This window comes from Myotis myotis, unplaced genomic scaffold (assembly GCF_014108235.1).
Source record: "Myotis myotis isolate mMyoMyo1 unplaced genomic scaffold, mMyoMyo1.p scaffold_m19_p_7, whole genome shotgun sequence".
NCBI classification, from domain to species: domain Eukaryota; kingdom Metazoa; phylum Chordata; class Mammalia; order Chiroptera; family Vespertilionidae; genus Myotis; species Myotis myotis.
The window spans coordinates 76,550,248-76,569,849 of NW_023416379.1; the positions used below are offsets into that span (position 1 = coordinate 76,550,248).

General features: G+C 42.2%; 1 protein-coding gene across 1 annotated transcript in view; it reads right to left on the reverse strand.

Annotated features, from left to right (window-relative positions):
- The window catches only part of LRRC1 (leucine rich repeat containing 1), a 130,569-nt gene that overhangs the window by 72,135 nt on the left and 38,832 nt on the right, over window positions 1–19,602 (reverse strand). The window contains exon 2 of the mRNA XM_036318152.1: window positions 7,413–7,530. Coding sequence (XP_036174045.1) covers window positions 7,413–7,530 — 118 coding nt within the window. The remainder of the gene's footprint in view (window positions 1–7,412; window positions 7,531–19,602) is intronic.

Below are 19,602 nucleotides of genomic sequence, written 5' to 3' on the forward strand. Positions count from 1 at the left end.
GGTGAGGGCCTGTGCTGGCAGTGGGAGCAGACGGGGAGAGGTCAATGGGGGGAAAAGGAGACATATGTAATACTTTGAACAATAAAGAATTAAAAAAATAGATAGATAGATAGATAGATAGATAGATAGATAGATAAATGGTCTATTCCTGCACTGTTTGGTACACTGCCCACCAGCCAAGTGGGGGTATACCATGGATTTCAAAAACTTCCTATAAAAAAGTTAAATACCTGTCATAATTTTTTACATTGATTGTACGTTTTGGGTAAACTAGGTTAAATAAAATACATCATTGAAATGGAAAAAAAAAAGAATTTCCCTTCTGATTTAACAATTTGTAACATTAAATTGGGATAGATTTTTAGGTTTATTTGCTAAAATATCATTGATGTTTCTTTACATAGTCTAAGGAAAAATAGGGAGGGATCTATTTGTAAAGTTTATCCCAACATTTTCAATTTAATAAGATTTCTATACATCGTCATCCTATATAATAAAAGCCTAGGTGGCATTGCGCAATGCCCTTGCGCGACATCATCACAAGATGGTCGCTACAAGATAGTTGCCACAAAATGGCCGCCACAAGTTGGTCGCCACAAGATGGCTGGCAGGGGAGGGCAGTTGTGGATGATCAGGCCAGCAGGGGAGGGCAGTTGTGGATGATCAGGCCAGCAGGGGAGGGCAGTTGTGGGCGATCAGGCCAGCAGGGGAGGGCAGTTGTGGATGATCAGGCCAGCAGGGGAGGGCAGTTGTGGATGATCAGGCCAGCAGGGGAGGGCAGTTGTGGGCGATCAGGCCAGCAGGGGAGGGCAGTTGTGGATGATCAGGCCAGCAGGGGAGGGCAGTTGTGGATGATCAGGCCAGCAGAGGAGGGCAGTTGTGGGCGATCAGGCCAGCAGGGGAGGGCAGTTGGGTGCGAACAGGCCAGCAGGGGAGGGCAGTTGTGGGCGATCAGGCCAGCAGGGGAGGGCAGTTGGGGGTGAGATCAGGCTGGCAGGGGAGGGTAGTTGGGGGCAACCAGGCCTGCAGGGGAGCAGTTAGGCGTCAATCAGGCTGGCAGGGGAGCGGTTAGGGGACAATCAAGCTGCAGGCAAAAGCGGTTAGGGGCAATCAGGCAGGCAGGCGAGTGGTTAGGAGCCAGCAGTTCCAAATTGTGAGAGGGATGTCCCAGATTGGAGAGGGTGCAGGCTGGGCTGCACCCTTCTTCCCCCCCCCCCCCCCGCCCCCGCCCCTGCCCCCCTACACGAATTTTGTGCACTGGGCCTCTAGTATTTAAACAATGCTCTCTGGAAAACCTGTTTGTAGAATGGAAAGGTGATCGGAAAATATCACAGAAGAGCACTCTCTTTCCTCCTCCAATTTGAAAATAATATTATCTGGAACTAAAATTAGAGTAGAAGGCAATATTTTTTCTATATCAACCCCTGTTCCTGACAAAAGAGGAGGTAAAAGTTAAGAAGAGAAAGGGCTCGTGATAAGGCAGTGTCCGTATTTGCAAAGACAAGAAAGCAGACTGGGTTGGAAACCGTCTAGCTCTCCAACCATGAGGCAGAGCGGCACTGTGGGCTCTGCTTCACTGCATGTCTCCTGTGGTACTATAACAGCCACAGACTCACCCACCATAACATTAACCACAGGACAGTGTGCTGAACAGAGCACTGAACCTGGGCTGGAATCAGGCTTGACTGTGGCAAGTATGAAGTTTACATGGGTGAAAACTGGCTTCTGCCTCACATATGGCATAGGTATACATAGGAATTAAAACACTAACTGTTCACAACTAAGTAGGAAGACTTCTACTGTATACTGGATTTGTTCTTTGCCAGAAAGAACTTTTTTTTCAGGGCATACTCAGAAACACCAGACGATGTTATACAAGGTCATCTGGGCAGGCTTCAAAATTGGCTTTAGATTTCATTAAACAACCCATAGCTACAGACCACAGACACTGATCACATCTCATGGATGGACAGAAACCAACTAACCCAAGCCTTTAATCAAAGTCTAGCCTCCACACTTTGTGGGATGATGACCCTACTGGCAGACAGCTGTTTATCCTTGTCCTGGTGCTAGGAATGATTTGTACTAAAATATCTTTTAGTTGCTTGTTAACGCAAGTTTGCAAAGGAACTAGCCAGCGTGTGCAGACTGGCCATGTTTCCTGAATGTAATACTACTTGCACCATAAGTGAAATAAACTCATGATAAAAGGCATGATATGCTACTTCCAGTCAGTGCTTCCTTAACTTCAGCCATCACCGTTCACCTTCACCATGTCTGCCATACTGGTGGTATAGCATGTGTATTCTGTATCGTTTACCTCATTCTTTTAAAACGACTTTTTAAAATTTGAGTGAGATTTATTTTTAAAGGTAGCAAATTTCTTTAAATCACTAACATGAATAGAGCTATCACCCCAAGATACAAAAGGTAAATATAAATTTAACAATAACAAAATTTAATATAGTGTTATTAAATTTTACAGAAGGCAACCAAAAGGAATAATCTTGAGTCTGCAGGCTGATGCTCTATCCACTGCGCCAAACCGGTTAGGGCCAAAAGGAATAATCTTAAAGGGTAACTTTCTCATGAAGTTTCTATATTAAAAACTCCGTTTTGCAGTGCCACTCACTTAAAGTCCTCTCTAGCAGCACCAGTGGTGTATGCCTTACACTTTGGGGAAACTAAACTAAATGGATAATGATACAGTACCGTGATGTCAGTCAAATTACGGCACAGACTATAAAATTCAAATTACTAAGCCGTGGGCAGGATTCATTATGCTCCGAGAAAGTCTGCCCTAGATTCTTGGATGACGAGACAGTACTATGGGGTAATAATTCTTCTCACATACCCAGGATTATTGTCCTCGAACAGCTAAGAACCAGTGAGCAGAAAAAGACCACGGCCAGGCTTTAAGACATGTGCATGTCACCACAGAAATCTGCTTCAGACCTTCATGCAAAATCTGTATGCTTTTTTATTCATTTAATAGCATATTCAGATACCAATTTCATCTACTCCATCCTTCCATCTATGTTCAGAGGAAACTGTTTATTACATATAAATTTTAGCTACTTGCCTTAGTTAAAAAAAAAAAGAATCCACCAAGTCAGGACATGAGAAGCCGGCCATGCTCCTCGCCTCCCCTGGCTTGTAAGGAAGCAGGCTTTGTCCCATGCCTTCCCAGAACAAGACCCAGCACTGTTGGCGGGGCCTGTCCAAAATCAGTAGGTGGTGAGTGGCGGGACCCAGGCTCCCACCAGAGTCCTCTCTGCACAGCACATCTAGCCATTCTGGAGACAAAACTGTACACACTGTGCTCATTCCAAGCCTCTCTACTTTCACCTCAGAAAAAATCCCCACAGACTATATATAACCATAAGCATCACCCTCTCTTCCAAAGCTCAGTCTTCTCTCTTTTTAACACAACACACAATTCCCTTGACTTTGTGCCTGAAATATCTGAAAACAAAGCCACAAAAGTCAGGGTTTGGAGGTCCTGGCAGCTCTTCTTGGCCTAGGAAATGAGCCTGTAAAAACTTCTCTCCTCCTCATTTACAGATTTTTTTTGGAGAGAAACACAAAACCTTTCTTTTCTCCGCCATTTGAGCAAGGGAGCATCAGGAAAGGTCTCATTTTGCTCCTAGAATCAAAGCCAATGTGAGCTTAAGGCAGCTCCAGAATCTCACTCTTTACCAGGAATATCCTGAAGGCTGCCCACGTTCCCCATGGGAAGGTGCAGGGGTGCCAGGAGCTGGGTGAACTTGTGCTCGTGACCACACACAGCTGCTGGGGGAAGCTCAGTAGGGGACTCGTGGGCGATGACATCTAAGAGCTTGCTACTCAGTGTGCGCAGTGGACCAGCGGGGCCTGCATCCTCTGGGAGCTCTCAGCAATGCAGAATCTCAAGCCCATTCCTGACCTACTGCATCAGAGTCTGCATTATAACAACACCCTGTGGTACTTCACTGCATGCTCAAGTTTGACAAGCGCTGATCCCATGGACTTGAGTAGACTGAGACCAGCATCCTGCCTTCCTCCTCCATGGTCAAGCAATGCTTAATTCCTACATCAGGAATTAAGGAAGTCAATGAAGGCCCCACTACGGCAATGGCCAGCCCTGGCAAGGGCCCTGCTACAACTCAGGGACTCAAAGGAACAACCTCTGACCATGGAGCAGGCTGCTCAACTGGTGCAAGAGAAGACGAGTGGCTCCAGGCCTCCAGGCCTGAGCCTCAAACCCTTACCAATGCCTGCACCCACACAAAGGAGGGGTTCTCACACTGACTCTCAGACTGCAGATTTTGTGACTTTTATTTACCTACTCAGTTGCCTAGGAAATTCACATTCCTGTGATTTTTACCTGTAAACAAATGAGAGGAAGCACAGTGAGATCTGCCTGACCTGGAAATAGCCCATGACCTGTGTTCCTATTGGTTAGAATGAATGATGACTTTGTTCTGCTTGGTCATCTCTGCAGTGTGTTCATAGCCTCACAGAAAGCCTAACCCCTGCATCCTCTGGTGTGCTGCCCACTGCCCCCCAGCACTCCAGTACACACCTTCATGCTGCGGAGCCAGAGCAAGGTTCTGCCAGAGTGGACAGGGGCAGTTAACTCCCCTCAGCATTTCTAAAGGAGCCTGACCTAGAGGTAAAAGGCCTGCAGGATCCCTCACAGAACTACCACAAACGCGCAGAAGGAAAGGCTGAAAGTGAGAACAGGATGAAAAAGGGGAGGAGAGAACACCTTTTTGTGTCCTGACACTGACTACAGTGAAAGCTTAGATTCTTTTATCAACATGCTGGGAGGTATGAATGCACACAGAGGCAGGTAGTCCTTCTTTCTAGGTACGAATGTTTGAAAAGAAATAGTTGATGTGGGAACTGGTAAAAGTGGTGACCAAATGTGCCAACTTTCTACAGAGCATCCTGTCCCTTTAGAGTTATTAGCGTAACTGGGAACTTCTAAGTTCTATGTTTTCTCTCCTCCAAATGATCAAAGGCAACACTTCTCCTACTCAAGTATTTCTGGGCCCCTGCTTCTTTTCCTTTCTAATGCCAATTTCAAAATTGCTATTTTATTTCTTCGGATTATATGATTTGAGTGACAATTTTACAGTCACTGCTCCCTTGCAAATTTAATAGCCAGCCACCCTTATAACTGAGATCATTGCTAAGGCAATAGAGAGCAGATTGAATTATGTATTCCTTAGATAAGTGTGAGACAGGATAGCCTTAGGAGCAATTCTGGCCTCCAACACCACTCCAACTATACACTCCAGTGTAAGGGAACGTGCTCATCAACCGCGTCTGTGCTGAGCTGAGGAGTAGAGCCATGCTTTGGACTGCTCGCCACCACTGTCCCAGGGCAGCTAATCTTTAGGGTGCCCAGTGACCTGTGGCTTATGGCTTATGATTGGCTTAGAAAGATGATCTGTTTGACAAATTCCTCACTGAGAAATCTGTCAAGCTGACACCACAGCAGGTGCAGAAGCCAAAAAGTAGGTAGAGAAAGACCACATCACACTGGTTGTGGAGAGGCCAGTTCCCAGAGAGCAGGTCGACAGGGAGAGAACAGAGCACCCACAGACAGAAGCAGACGCACTAAGAGGAGGCCAGGAAACCCAAAGGCGATGTCTGATGTGAGCCCTATGCCAAAGCTCTTGGATGTCAGCTCCACCCTCTCCTTACCATCGAATCCCCTTTCCCTGAGCAGATCTGGGTCCTGTGCAACCAAATAAGCCACCGTAAAACATGCCCCCCAAAATAAGTATTTTCTTCACTTTTTCCAGTACTTCAAGCTAAGAAATAATTCTCATGAAAAATAAAAGTAGACCCTACCTTAAGAAACATATGGCTTAACTTATAGACAGTTTCCAATTTATCGAATGTAATAGGGAACAGCAATTTATTTTATTTTATTTTTTACCTCTTATTTCTATCATTGTCACAGAAACCTTCCAGGGAACAGCAATTTAAAAGCTATTAAAAGTAGGGGGGCTCAATCATTTTTGTTTCACCATGTTTTCAATCAAGTACTGATTATCATTGCTGCCCTATAATAATGACCCCCCAAAATAGTGTATGTAGGCCTTGGAGTTGTTGTGGAAGACAGGAGACTGAAAGATCCAGACCTGATGTTCATTGAGAAGAAACATATTTTATAGAAAAACAAAACAGGCTGAAACCAGTTTGGCTCAGTGGATAGAGCGTCGGCTTGCGGACTGAAAGGTCCCAGGTTCGATTCCGGTCAAGGGCATGTACCTGGGTTGCAGGTACATCCCCCAGTGGGAGATGTGCAGGAGGCAGCTGATCGATGTTCCTCTCTCATCGATGTTTCTAACTCTCTATCTCTCTCCCTTCCTCTCTGTGAAAAATCAATAAAATATATTTAAAAAAAAAAGAAAAACAAAACAGGTATGCAATATGAGAGAAAAAGATTATCCTTTTTATAAATAACTGAGAGTATATTGGGGCTTATCCAAAGGAAATTATACCAGAGCCCTTGCAAGAACGGAATCCCATCACTTAAGACAGGATCACTGGGATCTGCCACTTTAACTTAGAGTAATTAATCAAATATGCAATAGCAAGCAGGGCTACCGACCCACTCAGTGTGTGCTCTAAGGGCTATGAAACGCAAGGTTAAACCAGGGTCTGCATTTAAGTACACCACAAACTCCAGTGGGCAGGCCCACCAGTGGCCTAATCAGAAATAAATTAAACTGGCAGAAGATGCCTGAACAGCAAGCAGGTCTGTTCACTGCAGGAAGACAGATTCTGAGCCACAGGCCGAGAAGCCAGCCCCTCCCAAGGGAGTATCCCCTCCCCTCAACAGCCCCTCAGTTCTGGACAGATGACCACACCACCAGTCCTCAATGTCACACTCAGGAAAATGAGGGAGCCAGATTACATAATTTCTCAGACAACATTCTAACTCTTGAGAAAGTTATCATTCAAAAACTGTATTATGGTCCAGCCAGTGTAGCTCAGTGGTTGAGCATTAACCCAGGAACCAAGAGGTCACCAATTAGATTCCTAGTCAGGGCACAAGCCTGGGTTGTGGGCTCGATCCCCAGTAGGGGGCATGTAGGAGACGACGGATGATGTTTCTCTCTCATCGTTGTTTCTATCTTTCTACCTCTCTTCCTTCCTCTCTCTCTAAAAATCAGTAAAAACTTATTTAAAAAATAAATAAAAACTGTGCTATGAAAAGTTTTTTGATAAATACTTGTAAGTTAACTAAACTATTCAATAATGGCATTAATTTCATCTCAAAATTTATACACAGCTTTCCCATAACCATCAGGTAAAGTATCTCCAATAACCTTTATCCACTCTGTTTATTAAAAATCCCCCCCAGCATCAGAACAGATAAATGGACAATTCAAGTGGAATCTTTTTCTTACCATTTCGGGACACATCAAGTTCCACCAGCTGCATGAAGTTTGCTATTTCTGGAGGGAGCCGCTGAATTTCATTATCACTAAGTCCAAGCTTTCGTAATTTGACTAGCTGGAAAAATTGCTGAAAAACAAAACAGTTTCACATAGGTCTCATATATATTTGCAACATAAACGTTTTGTCCAATATAAAATTTAAAGCAATATATCTTTTAAAAATTAATGAGAATTATATCAATTTCCTGATTTTGATACTGTATTATAGTAATATGAAGATGTTACCACTGGGTTAAACTGAGTACAAAAGAGGTTTCTGTTCTATTTTTACAACTCCCTTATTAATCTACTAGCGGCCCAGTGCACGAAATTTGCACGAGGTGGGGGGGGTGTGCAAATTTGGAGGGGGGGGTCCTTCAGCCAGTCTGCGCCCTCTCACAGTCTGGGAGCTCTCAGGGGATGTTCGACTGATGGCTTAGGCCTGCTCCTAGGGAGCAGCTTAGGCTGCCATGCTCACCAGCCATGAGCCCGGCTTCTGGCTGAGCGGTGCTCCCCTGAGGGAGCGCACTGACCACCAGGGCTCAGCTCCTGCGTTGACTGGGATTGGGCCGAAATGGGCTCTCCGACATCCCCCAAAGGGTCCTGGATTGCGAGAGAGCACAGGACAGGTCAAGGGACCCCACCGGTGCACTATCACCAGGCTGAGGAGGAACGCAGGAGTTTGGCCAGCTGGGGAGGGACTACACGAGGGCTCCAGGGCGTGTCCAGCCCGTCTCGCTCAGACCCAATCGGCTGGACCCCACCAGCAAGCTAACCTACTGGTTGGAGTGTCTGCCCTCTGGTGGTCAGTGCACATCATAGCAAGTGGTTGAGCAGCCTTAGCATATCATTAGCATATTAGGCTTTTATTGTATAGGATAATTATCTCAAAATTAAAAGTTTTTAAAAATGAGTAACTCAATGAGAATAATAAGTACTCCTTCAACCTATAAGGTAGGTGGTCACTTATTTTCTACTTATGAAAGCTGATGTTAAATCTGCAATATTAAATAATCATATGCAAAAATTAGAATAAAATATTTTAAAAGACATTTTTAAAAGGCATAACTACACATCAGAAAATATACAAATATCCACCAAAAAAATGTGTCATGCGGAAAAAAATTATTTTGATAAATCTAAAAAAGAGCCCACACTGACACTTCCATTAACCATGGCAGACTGAGCACATTCCTTTTTTTTTCCACACTCTTTAAAAACTGTACTAAAATGACATGAAAATAATTTATACAATCATAAAAATATGCTAAGTGAAATAGGTCAGTCAGAGAAAGATAAATATCACATGATCTCACTCATTTGTGGATTATAATGAACAACATAAACCGATGAACAAAAATAGATCTAGAGACAGAGAAGCATCGATCAGATGTTCAAACCTCAGAGGTAAGGCAGGGGAGGGTGGGCCTAAGGGGGAGAGATCAACCAAAGGACTTGAATGCATGCATATAAGTATAACCAATGGACACAGACACCGGGGGGTGAAGGCATGAGTGGAGGGGATGGGGGATAATGGGGGGATAAGGACACATTTGTAATACCTTAATCAATAAAGGAAAAAAATATGGGATAAACTCATGAAGACAATTAAAAATGAGAGGGAACAAGTGCACAAACTAGATATGCAACGAAATTCTTGAAGCTAGAAAACAAATGAACAAACAGTAACTAATAAAGAAACAAATAAGTTGAAATTTAAGCCTCTGGAGTAGACAATAATAAATTAGGTCCAGGTACGGTAGGAAAAGAAACTGGTTGTAAAAAAAATATGCAAAGAATAGTAGGTCCCCATATTCTCTTCTCTACTCTGCATATCTGGATAGGAGACTGAGAATTTCCCTTCTGGAAGAGTTGACTCTCAGCTCAGCTGAGGGCAGGGGTGAGGCACCCTACTAAAAACAGGGGGCTGAGTCAAAGCCTGCTCAGTGAAATCCCACCAGCCTTTTCCCACAGCCAGACTCCCCGACATGAGGACAGACATATAGATTAAACTACTAGAGGTGCCCCAAGTTACAAGCCCCACCCATGTACAGTTTCCAATCATCTTTTTTTCCCTTCATCTCTCATTTTTAAAAAGCCACAGTTCTCCAGACACTTGAGAGCCCCTAACGTGCAAAAAAGAACATGTGCAAGCGCACACACCGCAGAAGAAACAAATACGATGTGGGAAGCAGAAAAAATTTCATCACCCAAGAATATATTTAATACCCTCAGAGAAATAGGAGATAAGGCAACATAATGCCATTAAAAAAAAAAAGCTACAAAGAAGAAGTAAGCTTTTAGAAATTACAACTTATTGTAGCACCAATAAAAGCCTCCAATGAAAGGCGTGAAAATTAAAGTTAAAATCTTTCAGAAGGTAGAATAAAAGGACACTGAGGTGGGTAGGAAAATGGGAAAGAAAAGACAGGAAAATCAGAGGGTCAGTCTGAGGTACTACACTCTATCAATAGGTATCCAAAGAGAGAAAACACAGGGGACTATAGAACATGCATTTCTAGTTTGAAAGAGCCCAACAGGTAGCCAATAAAATGAATGAAAACAGGTACCAAGGAATATGGTAGAGTTTCAGAATTCCAGAAAGAATATTCGCAGTTTCCAGAGACCAGGGGATTACAGAAAAAAATTGGGAATCAGAATAGCACTGGAATCAACAGCAACCTTGAAGTGAGAAGGCAATGGAGTGATTCCTTCAAAATTCAAAAAGGACATTATTCCAAACCTAAAACTACATACCCAGCTAAACTATCAATCAAATATGATGATAGAATAAAGACATTTTCGCCAAAGCCGGTTTGGCTCAGCGGGTAGAGCGTCGGCCTGCGGACTGAAAGGTCCCAGGTTCGATTCCGGTCAAGGGCATGTACCTGGGTTGCAGGCACTTCCCCAGTGGGGGATGTGCAGGAGGCAGCTGATCGATGTTTCTCTCTCATCGATGTTTCTAACTCTCTATCTCTCTCCCTTCCTCTCTGTAAAAAATCAATAAAATATATTTAAAAAAAAAAAAAAAAAAAGACATTTTCAAATATGCATGATCTCTAAAAATATTCCTCTCTTATACTTTTCTCATGAATCTGCCAAAATGTATTAAGTAAATTTTTAAAAATATATTTTATTGATTTTTTACAGAGAGGAACGGAGAGGGATAGAGAGTTAGAAACATCGATGAGAGATAAACATCGATCAGCTGCCTCCTGCACACTCCCTACTGGGTATGTGCCTGCAACCAAGGAACATCCCCTTGACCGGAATCGAACCTGGGACCCTTGAGTCCGCAGGCCGACGCTCTACCACTCAGCCAAACCGGTTAGGGCTGTATTAAGTAAATTTAAAGGAGTAGGAACTGAGAACCAGAAATCAATCAACAAAACAAACAGAGAGACAAAGGACATGCCCAAGATAAAATAGTGAGAGGAATTCTAAGACATCAGCCACACAAGCAGGCCCTACTAGCAACCAGTCCACATGGAGAAAATATTAAGGCTCCCACAGGAAAGATCTGAAAACAAACACACACACACAGATTTGGAAGATTATTTGATGTGTTTGGAAGTAGTGAAATGATTTGTTTGGTGATAAATTAGAAATAGGAATGGGGGGGGGGGGAAGCAAGGAAAAAGAAGGGGGTTATTAATTTCAGAGAAAATATAAAGTATAAGAAGATATAATCATAATAGAAATTTAAGATTTGGTTATGAATAATACTTATAGTCATTATATTTTAACTAGAGGCCTGGTGCACGAGATTCATGCACTCAGGGGGAGGAGGATCATCCCTCAGCCCGACCTGTGCCCTCTTGCAGTCTAGGAGCCCTCGGGAGATGTCCCCGCTGAGAGCAAGCCTAAGGCATCAGTCAGACATCCTTAGCACTGCTGCGAAGGCGGGAGAGGCCCCTGCCACCACTGCTGCCCTTACCAACTGTGAGCTGAGTAGCTTCTGGCTGAGCAGCGCTCCCCCTGTGGGGGCACACTGACCATCAGAGGCAGCTCCTGCATTGAGCGTCTGCCCTGTGATGATCACTGTGCATCATAGCAACCGGTCATTCTGCCGTTCGATCGATTTGCATATTACCCTTTTATTATATAGGTTTTATTATATATTAATAAAACCAAAATTTATTTTATGTCTATATTGAAAGGATGGGAAAGAAACTCTAAGTACTAAAGTCTAATTTTCCAAAGAAGGGAATCAACAGGAAACTATAAAGTGGAAAAAAAAATCAAACTGTAAAAGCAACCCATTTAGCAAGTGGGAGGCAAACATCAGTAGAAATCTCCAAGAGATGAGGGTTCTCAAAACCACAAACTAGAGTGAAAAGGGGGAGGGCAAGAGGCTGCTGTTCTTCAGTGTCACACTACATGGCTTATTGAATTTTTTTAAACTATTGCACCTATTACTTTGCTAAAATTAGAAATCTCATTTACAAAGGAAAAAGTCTCTACTAAGATAACAGGGTATTCTGAATGTTGGTAATTTTGAAGGATGCTAATATTTAATAAGTTGTTTTTATTTTAATTAATAAATTTGGTAAAAAAAATTGTATACATACATAATAAAAAAAAACTACTGTCTTTTTTTTCTTGTGTTTTCTTAGTGTTTTCTTTCAATTTTAATTTTTTTTAATTACAGTTTACATTCAATATTATTTTGTATTAGTTTCAAGTATACAGCACAGAGGTTAGGCAATCAAATACTTTATGAAGTGTTCCCCCTGATTTCCAATACCCACCTAGCACCATACATAGTTATTACAATATTACTGAATATATTCCCTATGCCAGTGGTCAGCAAACCGCGGCTCGCGAGCCACATGCGGCTCTTTGGCCCCTTGAGTGTGGCTCTTCCACAAAATACCACATGTGGGCGGGCACGTACAGTGCGATTGAAACTTCGTGGCCCATGCGCCGAAGTCGGTTTTCGGCCTGGGCGAGTCTAATTTGAAGAAGTGGCGTTAGAAGAAGTGGGGGGTGTCGGTCGGTCAGGCGATGGGAGACGTGGCGCAGGCGGGCCGCGGGACACGCAGCGCGGGGGAGGGCACGCGATTCATGCACGAGTTGAGTGAGCCAGTCAGTCAGCAGTCTCATTGTGCAGTGGTTAGTGCTAGTCGTGTCCGCAAATCACACACGGGTGACAAAGTACCTACTCAAAGCATAAAGTTACCTGTATTTTTCCAACCAGCTGCAAATCCTACAGGTATTTTTGTCATCAATTTAAGAATTGTAATTTTTTTGTGTTGGTGGCTTTATTATTATTTTAGCAAAGGCCAGCTTAGGAGTACCCTAATTAAGTTAATAACAATGTACCTACCTATATAGTTTAAGTTTAAAAAATTTGGCTCTCAAAAGAAATTTCAATCGTTGTACTGTTGATATTTGGCTCTGTTGACTAATGAGTTTGCCGAGCACTGCCCTATGCTGTACTTTACATCCCCATAACTATTTTGTAACTACCAATCTGTACTTCTCAGTCCCTTCACCTTTTCTATCTAGTCCCCCAATCCCCTTTCCTCTGGCAACCATCAACCTATTAAATGCACCATCTTTCAGAAAGCAATTGGGTAAACCATAAAACATAAGTCTTCAAATCCACTGACATGACACTTTAAACACTGTCCTTGTAATATAACTGAAAATAAGAAAAAACAAGCTACAATGTCTGATATGCCTTTGTGTTATAAGTAAAAATGGAAAACATACATGTCAAATATGGGGAATGACTAGCATGTTAATGAATAATTTGATATTAAACAAGCAACAAAAATGGTTACTATAAAGGCCACAGTGCTTGAGAAAGATTTACAATTCAAATACAATTTTTAAAGGAAACAAAACTGCAGGTACACTGTAAAAAAGTATGTGTGCATGTTGATAGACAGGAAGAAAACGGGAAAAGACTAGGTAATAAGGAAAATTCATAAACAACTTAAATTTTTATTTAAAAAGAAAGATATTTTAAAATAAAATGCACTATGAATCTGAAAATGAATGCTAGCACTTAGCTGTATAATGAAAGTGCTCAACAAAAGAACTAATCCTTTGGATTTCTTTAATCATACAGTTGAGATTTAATTTCTTAAGGAAAGGTATTGAAATGTCTTTATGCTGATTGTACTAAAGCATTAGCTGACTCAAAAGCCATTCAAAAGAGCCACATATTTGAATAATTAAGCTTATGCCAATTTTCAAAGAGTCTGACAGTTTCATAATGCATCAATGTGTTTACTCAAGCATGAAAAGCTCACTTTGTTTTACAGGAAAAACATAATAGCAACAGCACAAAAACCATCACCAATTCCTTATATTCAGGGATCATTCAGAAATAATATAAGAAACCAAGTCAATAAGGTACTTAGATCTACAGTGAATAATTAATTAGTTTTATGTCTGTGGAAAAGACAGCCTACAAATCCCCACATCCAAGAGAAATCATAACAGCAAGCATATTTAAGTTTTGTTCCAAGTGATAAAAGCGCCCTCAAATACAGCTTGTCACAAATACCACTTCATTCTACTTGGGAAGCACATCCAGATGTAAAAACAACCCTATCTGAGGACCTCCCAAAGGAAAATGAATTCCTCAATCCTTCCCTCATTATCCTAATGGGATCTTAATTTGGTATCCAAATGCTTTAAATTAACTGTTTTCTTATAAGATTGACACAATGCCACTAAGACTTTATTAAATCCTCTAGTTTTCAACTTTCTCAGCTAGGGGGAAAACTCAACAAGCTATAAACCCTCTGCTTTCTCTGAGATTAGCCAGGGTACATGGAGAACGATTCATGTAGCTGTCTTGGCAGGGCGCCTTGGCACAGAGAGGTCATGTGACAGAACACACAGACACCATTCTTCAACTATACCATGTTTGATTAGAGCACTCTGGCCCCCGCAGAGCACATTCTGTACAATTATATGCAAAGAAATCCAAATTGCCTTGGCTTGTTAGGCTATACCACAGTCTTCTTATAGCCACCATTGTTTGTAGTAGATGTAAAGTCTTCATCTTGGCTGAAGAATATGTTTCTTTTTCCCCCAATCTTCATTTCTTTTAAAATATGTTTTTCTTGATTTTTAGGGAGGGATCAAGAAATAGAAACATTGATGAGAGAAAAGCAATATGGATCAGCTACTTCCTGCACAGCCCTCACTGGAGATTGAGTCCACACCCCAGGCATGTGCCCTGACTGGGAATCTCTTGGAACCAGCAACCTCTTGGATCCTGGGTTGACACTCAACCATTGAACCACACCTGCCGGGCCCCAATCTTCATTTTTGACAAGGTTCTTTTTCCTTCTCTTTTTTATATATGTATATTCTTATTATTTCAGAGAGGAAGGCAGAGGGGGAGAGAAATAGAAACATCAATGATGAGAGAGAATCATTGACTGGCTGCCTTCTGCACGCACTCTACTGGGGACTGAGCCCGCACCTGGGCATGTGCCCTGACTTGGAAACAAACCCTGATATCCTGGTTCATAGGTCGACGCTCAATCACTCAGCCACACACCAGCCAGGCTTTTCCTTCTCTTTTGACACAGTATTAATACCTCCCTTCTTCTTAGAAAGGGACATAAGGAAATCTCAGTCCTGTAAGAGTTGTGTCCTTTGTTATTAGTCAATGTCCCCATACTGCCCAAATGTCTCCTCCATAATGTAGAGAAAACACAAACCACTGCCACAGATTAACCTAGAGGGCAACCGTGTAAGAGTGTTATTAAAATCCTGAAAATTGTTTGACTCCAAGCTAAAAATGGCACCAAATTTACTCACAGATTTCCCTTCTGTAGACATTTTAACCTTCAACTGAAGGTTAGCCCCTTTTCATCCCGTATCACTCTCATCACAGTCCTACTCCTGTCCCCACTGACCTGAACTGGCCTTGTGAGTAACCTCCTTGAAAAAGACATGGTCAATCAATGGTTCTAATCTGAAGGTAAGATTCACACTTTTTACAATATAAATCATTTAGCAATGTTCTTCTCTATAAGACTTATAAAAAGGCCTTTATTACCCAGAAATCCTACATATGTGCCTTTAAAAAATCACTCTCATATGTTATTCCAGAACATATACAAGAATGCGCTTGACAGAATTATTCAAAATAGCCCAACACTATAAATAACCCAAATTCCCATCAACAGTAGATCTGATAGAGGAATATTCTTACAATGGAATTCTAAACAGCAATGAAAATGAAAGCTGTTAGTCATGATATGCAGGAATCTTAGTAATAACATTCAGCAAATGAAGGCAAACACAAGAATACAGACATTATTCTACTTAGATAATGTTGGAAAAAATCACCAAAACTTAATAATTTTTCTTAGAGAGACCCATAGAGGTGGCAAAAACTATAAAGAAAAGCAAAGAAGTGATCACTGTAAAATCAGGTTAGTGATGATATAAAATCTGAGTGCGAGGGAGAGGACTGTGGCCAGGAAGGGCATGAAATGGGCTTTGCAGTCCTGACAATGTTCAACTTCTCAACCTGACCCGCAGTTACCAGTGTTCATTTTATGATTTGTTATAAGGTATGCATTTACACCTTATGCACTTTTCTACATACATATTTTACTTCACATAAGAAAAGTTTTTAAAACTACTTAACTCATCAGGAAGGAAAATGCCAGACAATCTGCACCAGAGATCAAATTCTTTAACCAAGTGATTGGTGTGCCGCAAGAATGCTCAAAACATGCCATACCTGACTATTTAGTCGGAGGCATTGACCTCTTTTCCATTACACTGTCAAATAAAAAAGTGACAAAAGCCAACACAATAGCCGTCCAGTGTGAATGATTCAAAATTATACCTATTTTTTGTCAGGTTGGCAGAAAACACATTTTTTTTTTTTTTTGGAGTGGTGCAGAATTTTAGTAATTAGTTTATGTGTGCCATGAGATAACAAAAGGTTTAGGATTGCTGCTTTAACTCATCAGAGTTAATGACAATGAAAACAATGGCATTATATATGGAGGGGGAGAAACAAAGTGACCACAGTAACTAAAACAACAGTATCAGTAGTGGCAATGCTAGTGCCATCATGACACTGCTGTTATGATACAGCATCAACCTTTATTGAGGGATTCTCTATGCTTGGCAGTGAACGAAGAACTTTACATGAATTACATTCTTTAATCATCTCAACATTGTCATAATGCTGACACCTACATGTATCAGTTAGTTTTTGATGCAAACCATCCCAAACTTAGTGACGCAAGAAAATTATACATAGTTTATTTCTCACATTTCTGTGGGTTAGCTGGGCAATTCTGCTGCTGTCACGTGAGCTCACTCATGCAACTACATACAGATGGAGGGTCAGAAGGGCCTCACTCTAACGGTCTGGCAATTAGTGCCACTGTCTGCTGAAGCTCCTCTGTGCTCCCCAAGGCCTCTTGTCCTCTCCCTTATAATAGAGCAGCTTCCCTCGATGATGCTCTCTGAGGAATATTCACAGGGCAAAGGAAGAGGCTGCAAGGATTCTTAGGACCTAGGCCAGTGATGGCGAACCTATGACACGCGTGTCAGAGGTGAAACGCGAACTCATTTTTTTGGTTGATTGTTCTTTGTTAAATGGCATTTAAATATATAAAATAAATATCAAAAATATAAGTCTTTGTTTTACTATGGTTGCAAATATCAAAAAATGTCTATATGTGACACGGCACCAGAGTTAAGTTAGGGTTTTTCAAAATGCTGACATGCCGAGCTCAAAAGGTTCGCCATCACTGGCCTAGGCCTTGAAAGCTACACAGTTTATTTCTGCCACAATCAGGGAAGTGGAGAAATGGTCTCTACTGATAGGAGCAGCAGCAAAAATCACAATGAAAAGAGGGATGGGATGGGAGAAAGATGGCAGATTAAACAGTCGACCACAAAAAGATAGGAACCTCAAGTATGCCACAAAGAAACACACATTAAAACAATAGATTATCCTGGGAAACGCTATAGTTGATCACAGAGTAATGACTTTTCTAAAGAACATTTAAAAAGAAAACACAGTAATCCATCAAATAAACTTTGGATATGATTTTTGATACATGGGAAGGTTATAGATAGAGGGGAAAAACCCAAGAAATATTCACAGAATAGTAGATGGATCAACATAGAGAAATCAAACAATATCTCATCTCCAGAATTCGAATTTGAAATGGTTTTAGCAGACACTCAAAGATAAAAACTATTGATGAAATAAGTATTAATAAGTCACTCTTTTTAGTGTGCTTTGGTAAAGAGGTGTGGAATGGGAATGTCCCTGGATAAATTACTTCACTTCTCTGGTCCTCTGTTTCCTTGTGTAAAAAAATAAACATTAAATGACCAAAAGGCTCTTTTTACTTCTAAAAATTATAGGATTGCATTTCAAAATACCTTCAATATACCATTAAGAAAAATGAAAAGCCTATTAACACACAATATATTAAGCATGGTGTTATAAATGCTTAAAATTACAGAAAGCAGATTAGCGGTAGCCTAGGAAATGGGGAATGATGCTAATGGATATGGGGTTTCTTTTGGGGTGATGAAAACGTTCTAAAATGGACTGTGGTGATGGCTGTACAACTCTTCCAATGTATAAAAACCACTGAATCATGCACTTAAAATGGGTGAACTGTATGGTATGTAAATTATATCTCAAAGATGTCAAATCATGCATAGAACTGGAAGGCAACTAATGAAGAAGAAATCATCCTATCTAATAATAGACAAACATGGTAATTGACCATACCTTCACTACACCTCCCATTGGCTAATCAGCACGATATGCAAATTAACCCAACCAAGATGGCAGCCAGCACCCACACAGCTGGAGCTAGCAGGAGGCTTGCTTGCTCCAGTGATGGAGGAAGCCAAGGTTCCCCGCCTGCCGCAGCCCGGATCTGAGCTCAGAAAACAACAAAGTTTCAATTATAGAAGCTAAACAAACCCCAGATACCTGCTTTCAGCAGGCCGTGGCTTCAGAGCTGAAGTGAGGAGGAGCCCGGCTCTCAGCTCCAGTGACGGCAACAAAGTTTCAATTATAGAAGGTAAATAAATCCCAGAATAAAAAAAAAAAAAGAAAAAAAGGAGAGGCTGGGAGCTTCAGTCACCGGCCAGCCTGAAAACAGCCCTCAGCCCCTCACCGAGCCTGGCCAGGCACCCCAGTGGGGACCCCCACCCTGAAGGGGGTGTGGCCAGCCTGAAAACAGCCATCAGCCCTTCATCCAGGCTGGCCAGGCACCCCAGTGGGGACCCCCACCCTGAAGGGGGTGTGACCAGCTGCAAACAGCCATCAGCCCCTCACCCAGGCTGGCCAGGCACCCAAGCGGGACCCCCACCCTGATCCGGGACACCCCTCAGGGCAAACCAGACAGCCCCTACCTGTGCACCAGGCCTCTATCCTATATAGTAAAAGGGTAATATGCAAACTGACCCTAACAGCAGAAAGACTGGGAATGACTGGTCACTATGACACACACTAACCACCAGGGGGCAGACGCTCAATGCAGGAGCTGCCCTCTGGTGGTCAATGCGCTCCCACATGAGGGAGCTCTGCTCAGCCACAAGCCAGGCTGATGGCTGCCAGTACAGCGGTGGTGGTGGGAGCCTCTCCTGCCTCCTCAGCAGCACTAAGGATGTCTGACTGCAGCTTAGGTCTGCTCCCCCCTGGCAAGTGGACATCCCCCGAGGGCTGCTGGGCTGCCAGAGGGATGTCTGATTGCCAGCTTAGGCCCAATCCCCCGGGGAGCAGGCCTAAGCCAGCGGGTGGTCATCCCCCAAGCGGTCCCAGACTGCAAGAGGGCACAGGCCAGGCTGAGGGACACGCACCCCCCCAGTGCACAAATTTTTGTGCACCAGGCCTCTAGTTTTTGGTAATAAAAGACTAAACTAAAAATACCGAACACTTTTATTTAATTGAATACATACCCTATATGCACCAATGGGGTAAAATTTTTGTTTCTCCAATTAACAAATGAAAAAAAACTGAGATTCAACAACACTTAGTGGCTTCCCTGACACTGGTTCCAGTTAATAACATTCTTTATGGAAAATTCCAAAGCACCAGCATGTTGGAGGATCACAGAGTAATACATGTTTGGGTAACCATCTGGCAAACAAAACAACAGTGAAACTATATTCTAATAAGAGGAGTAAA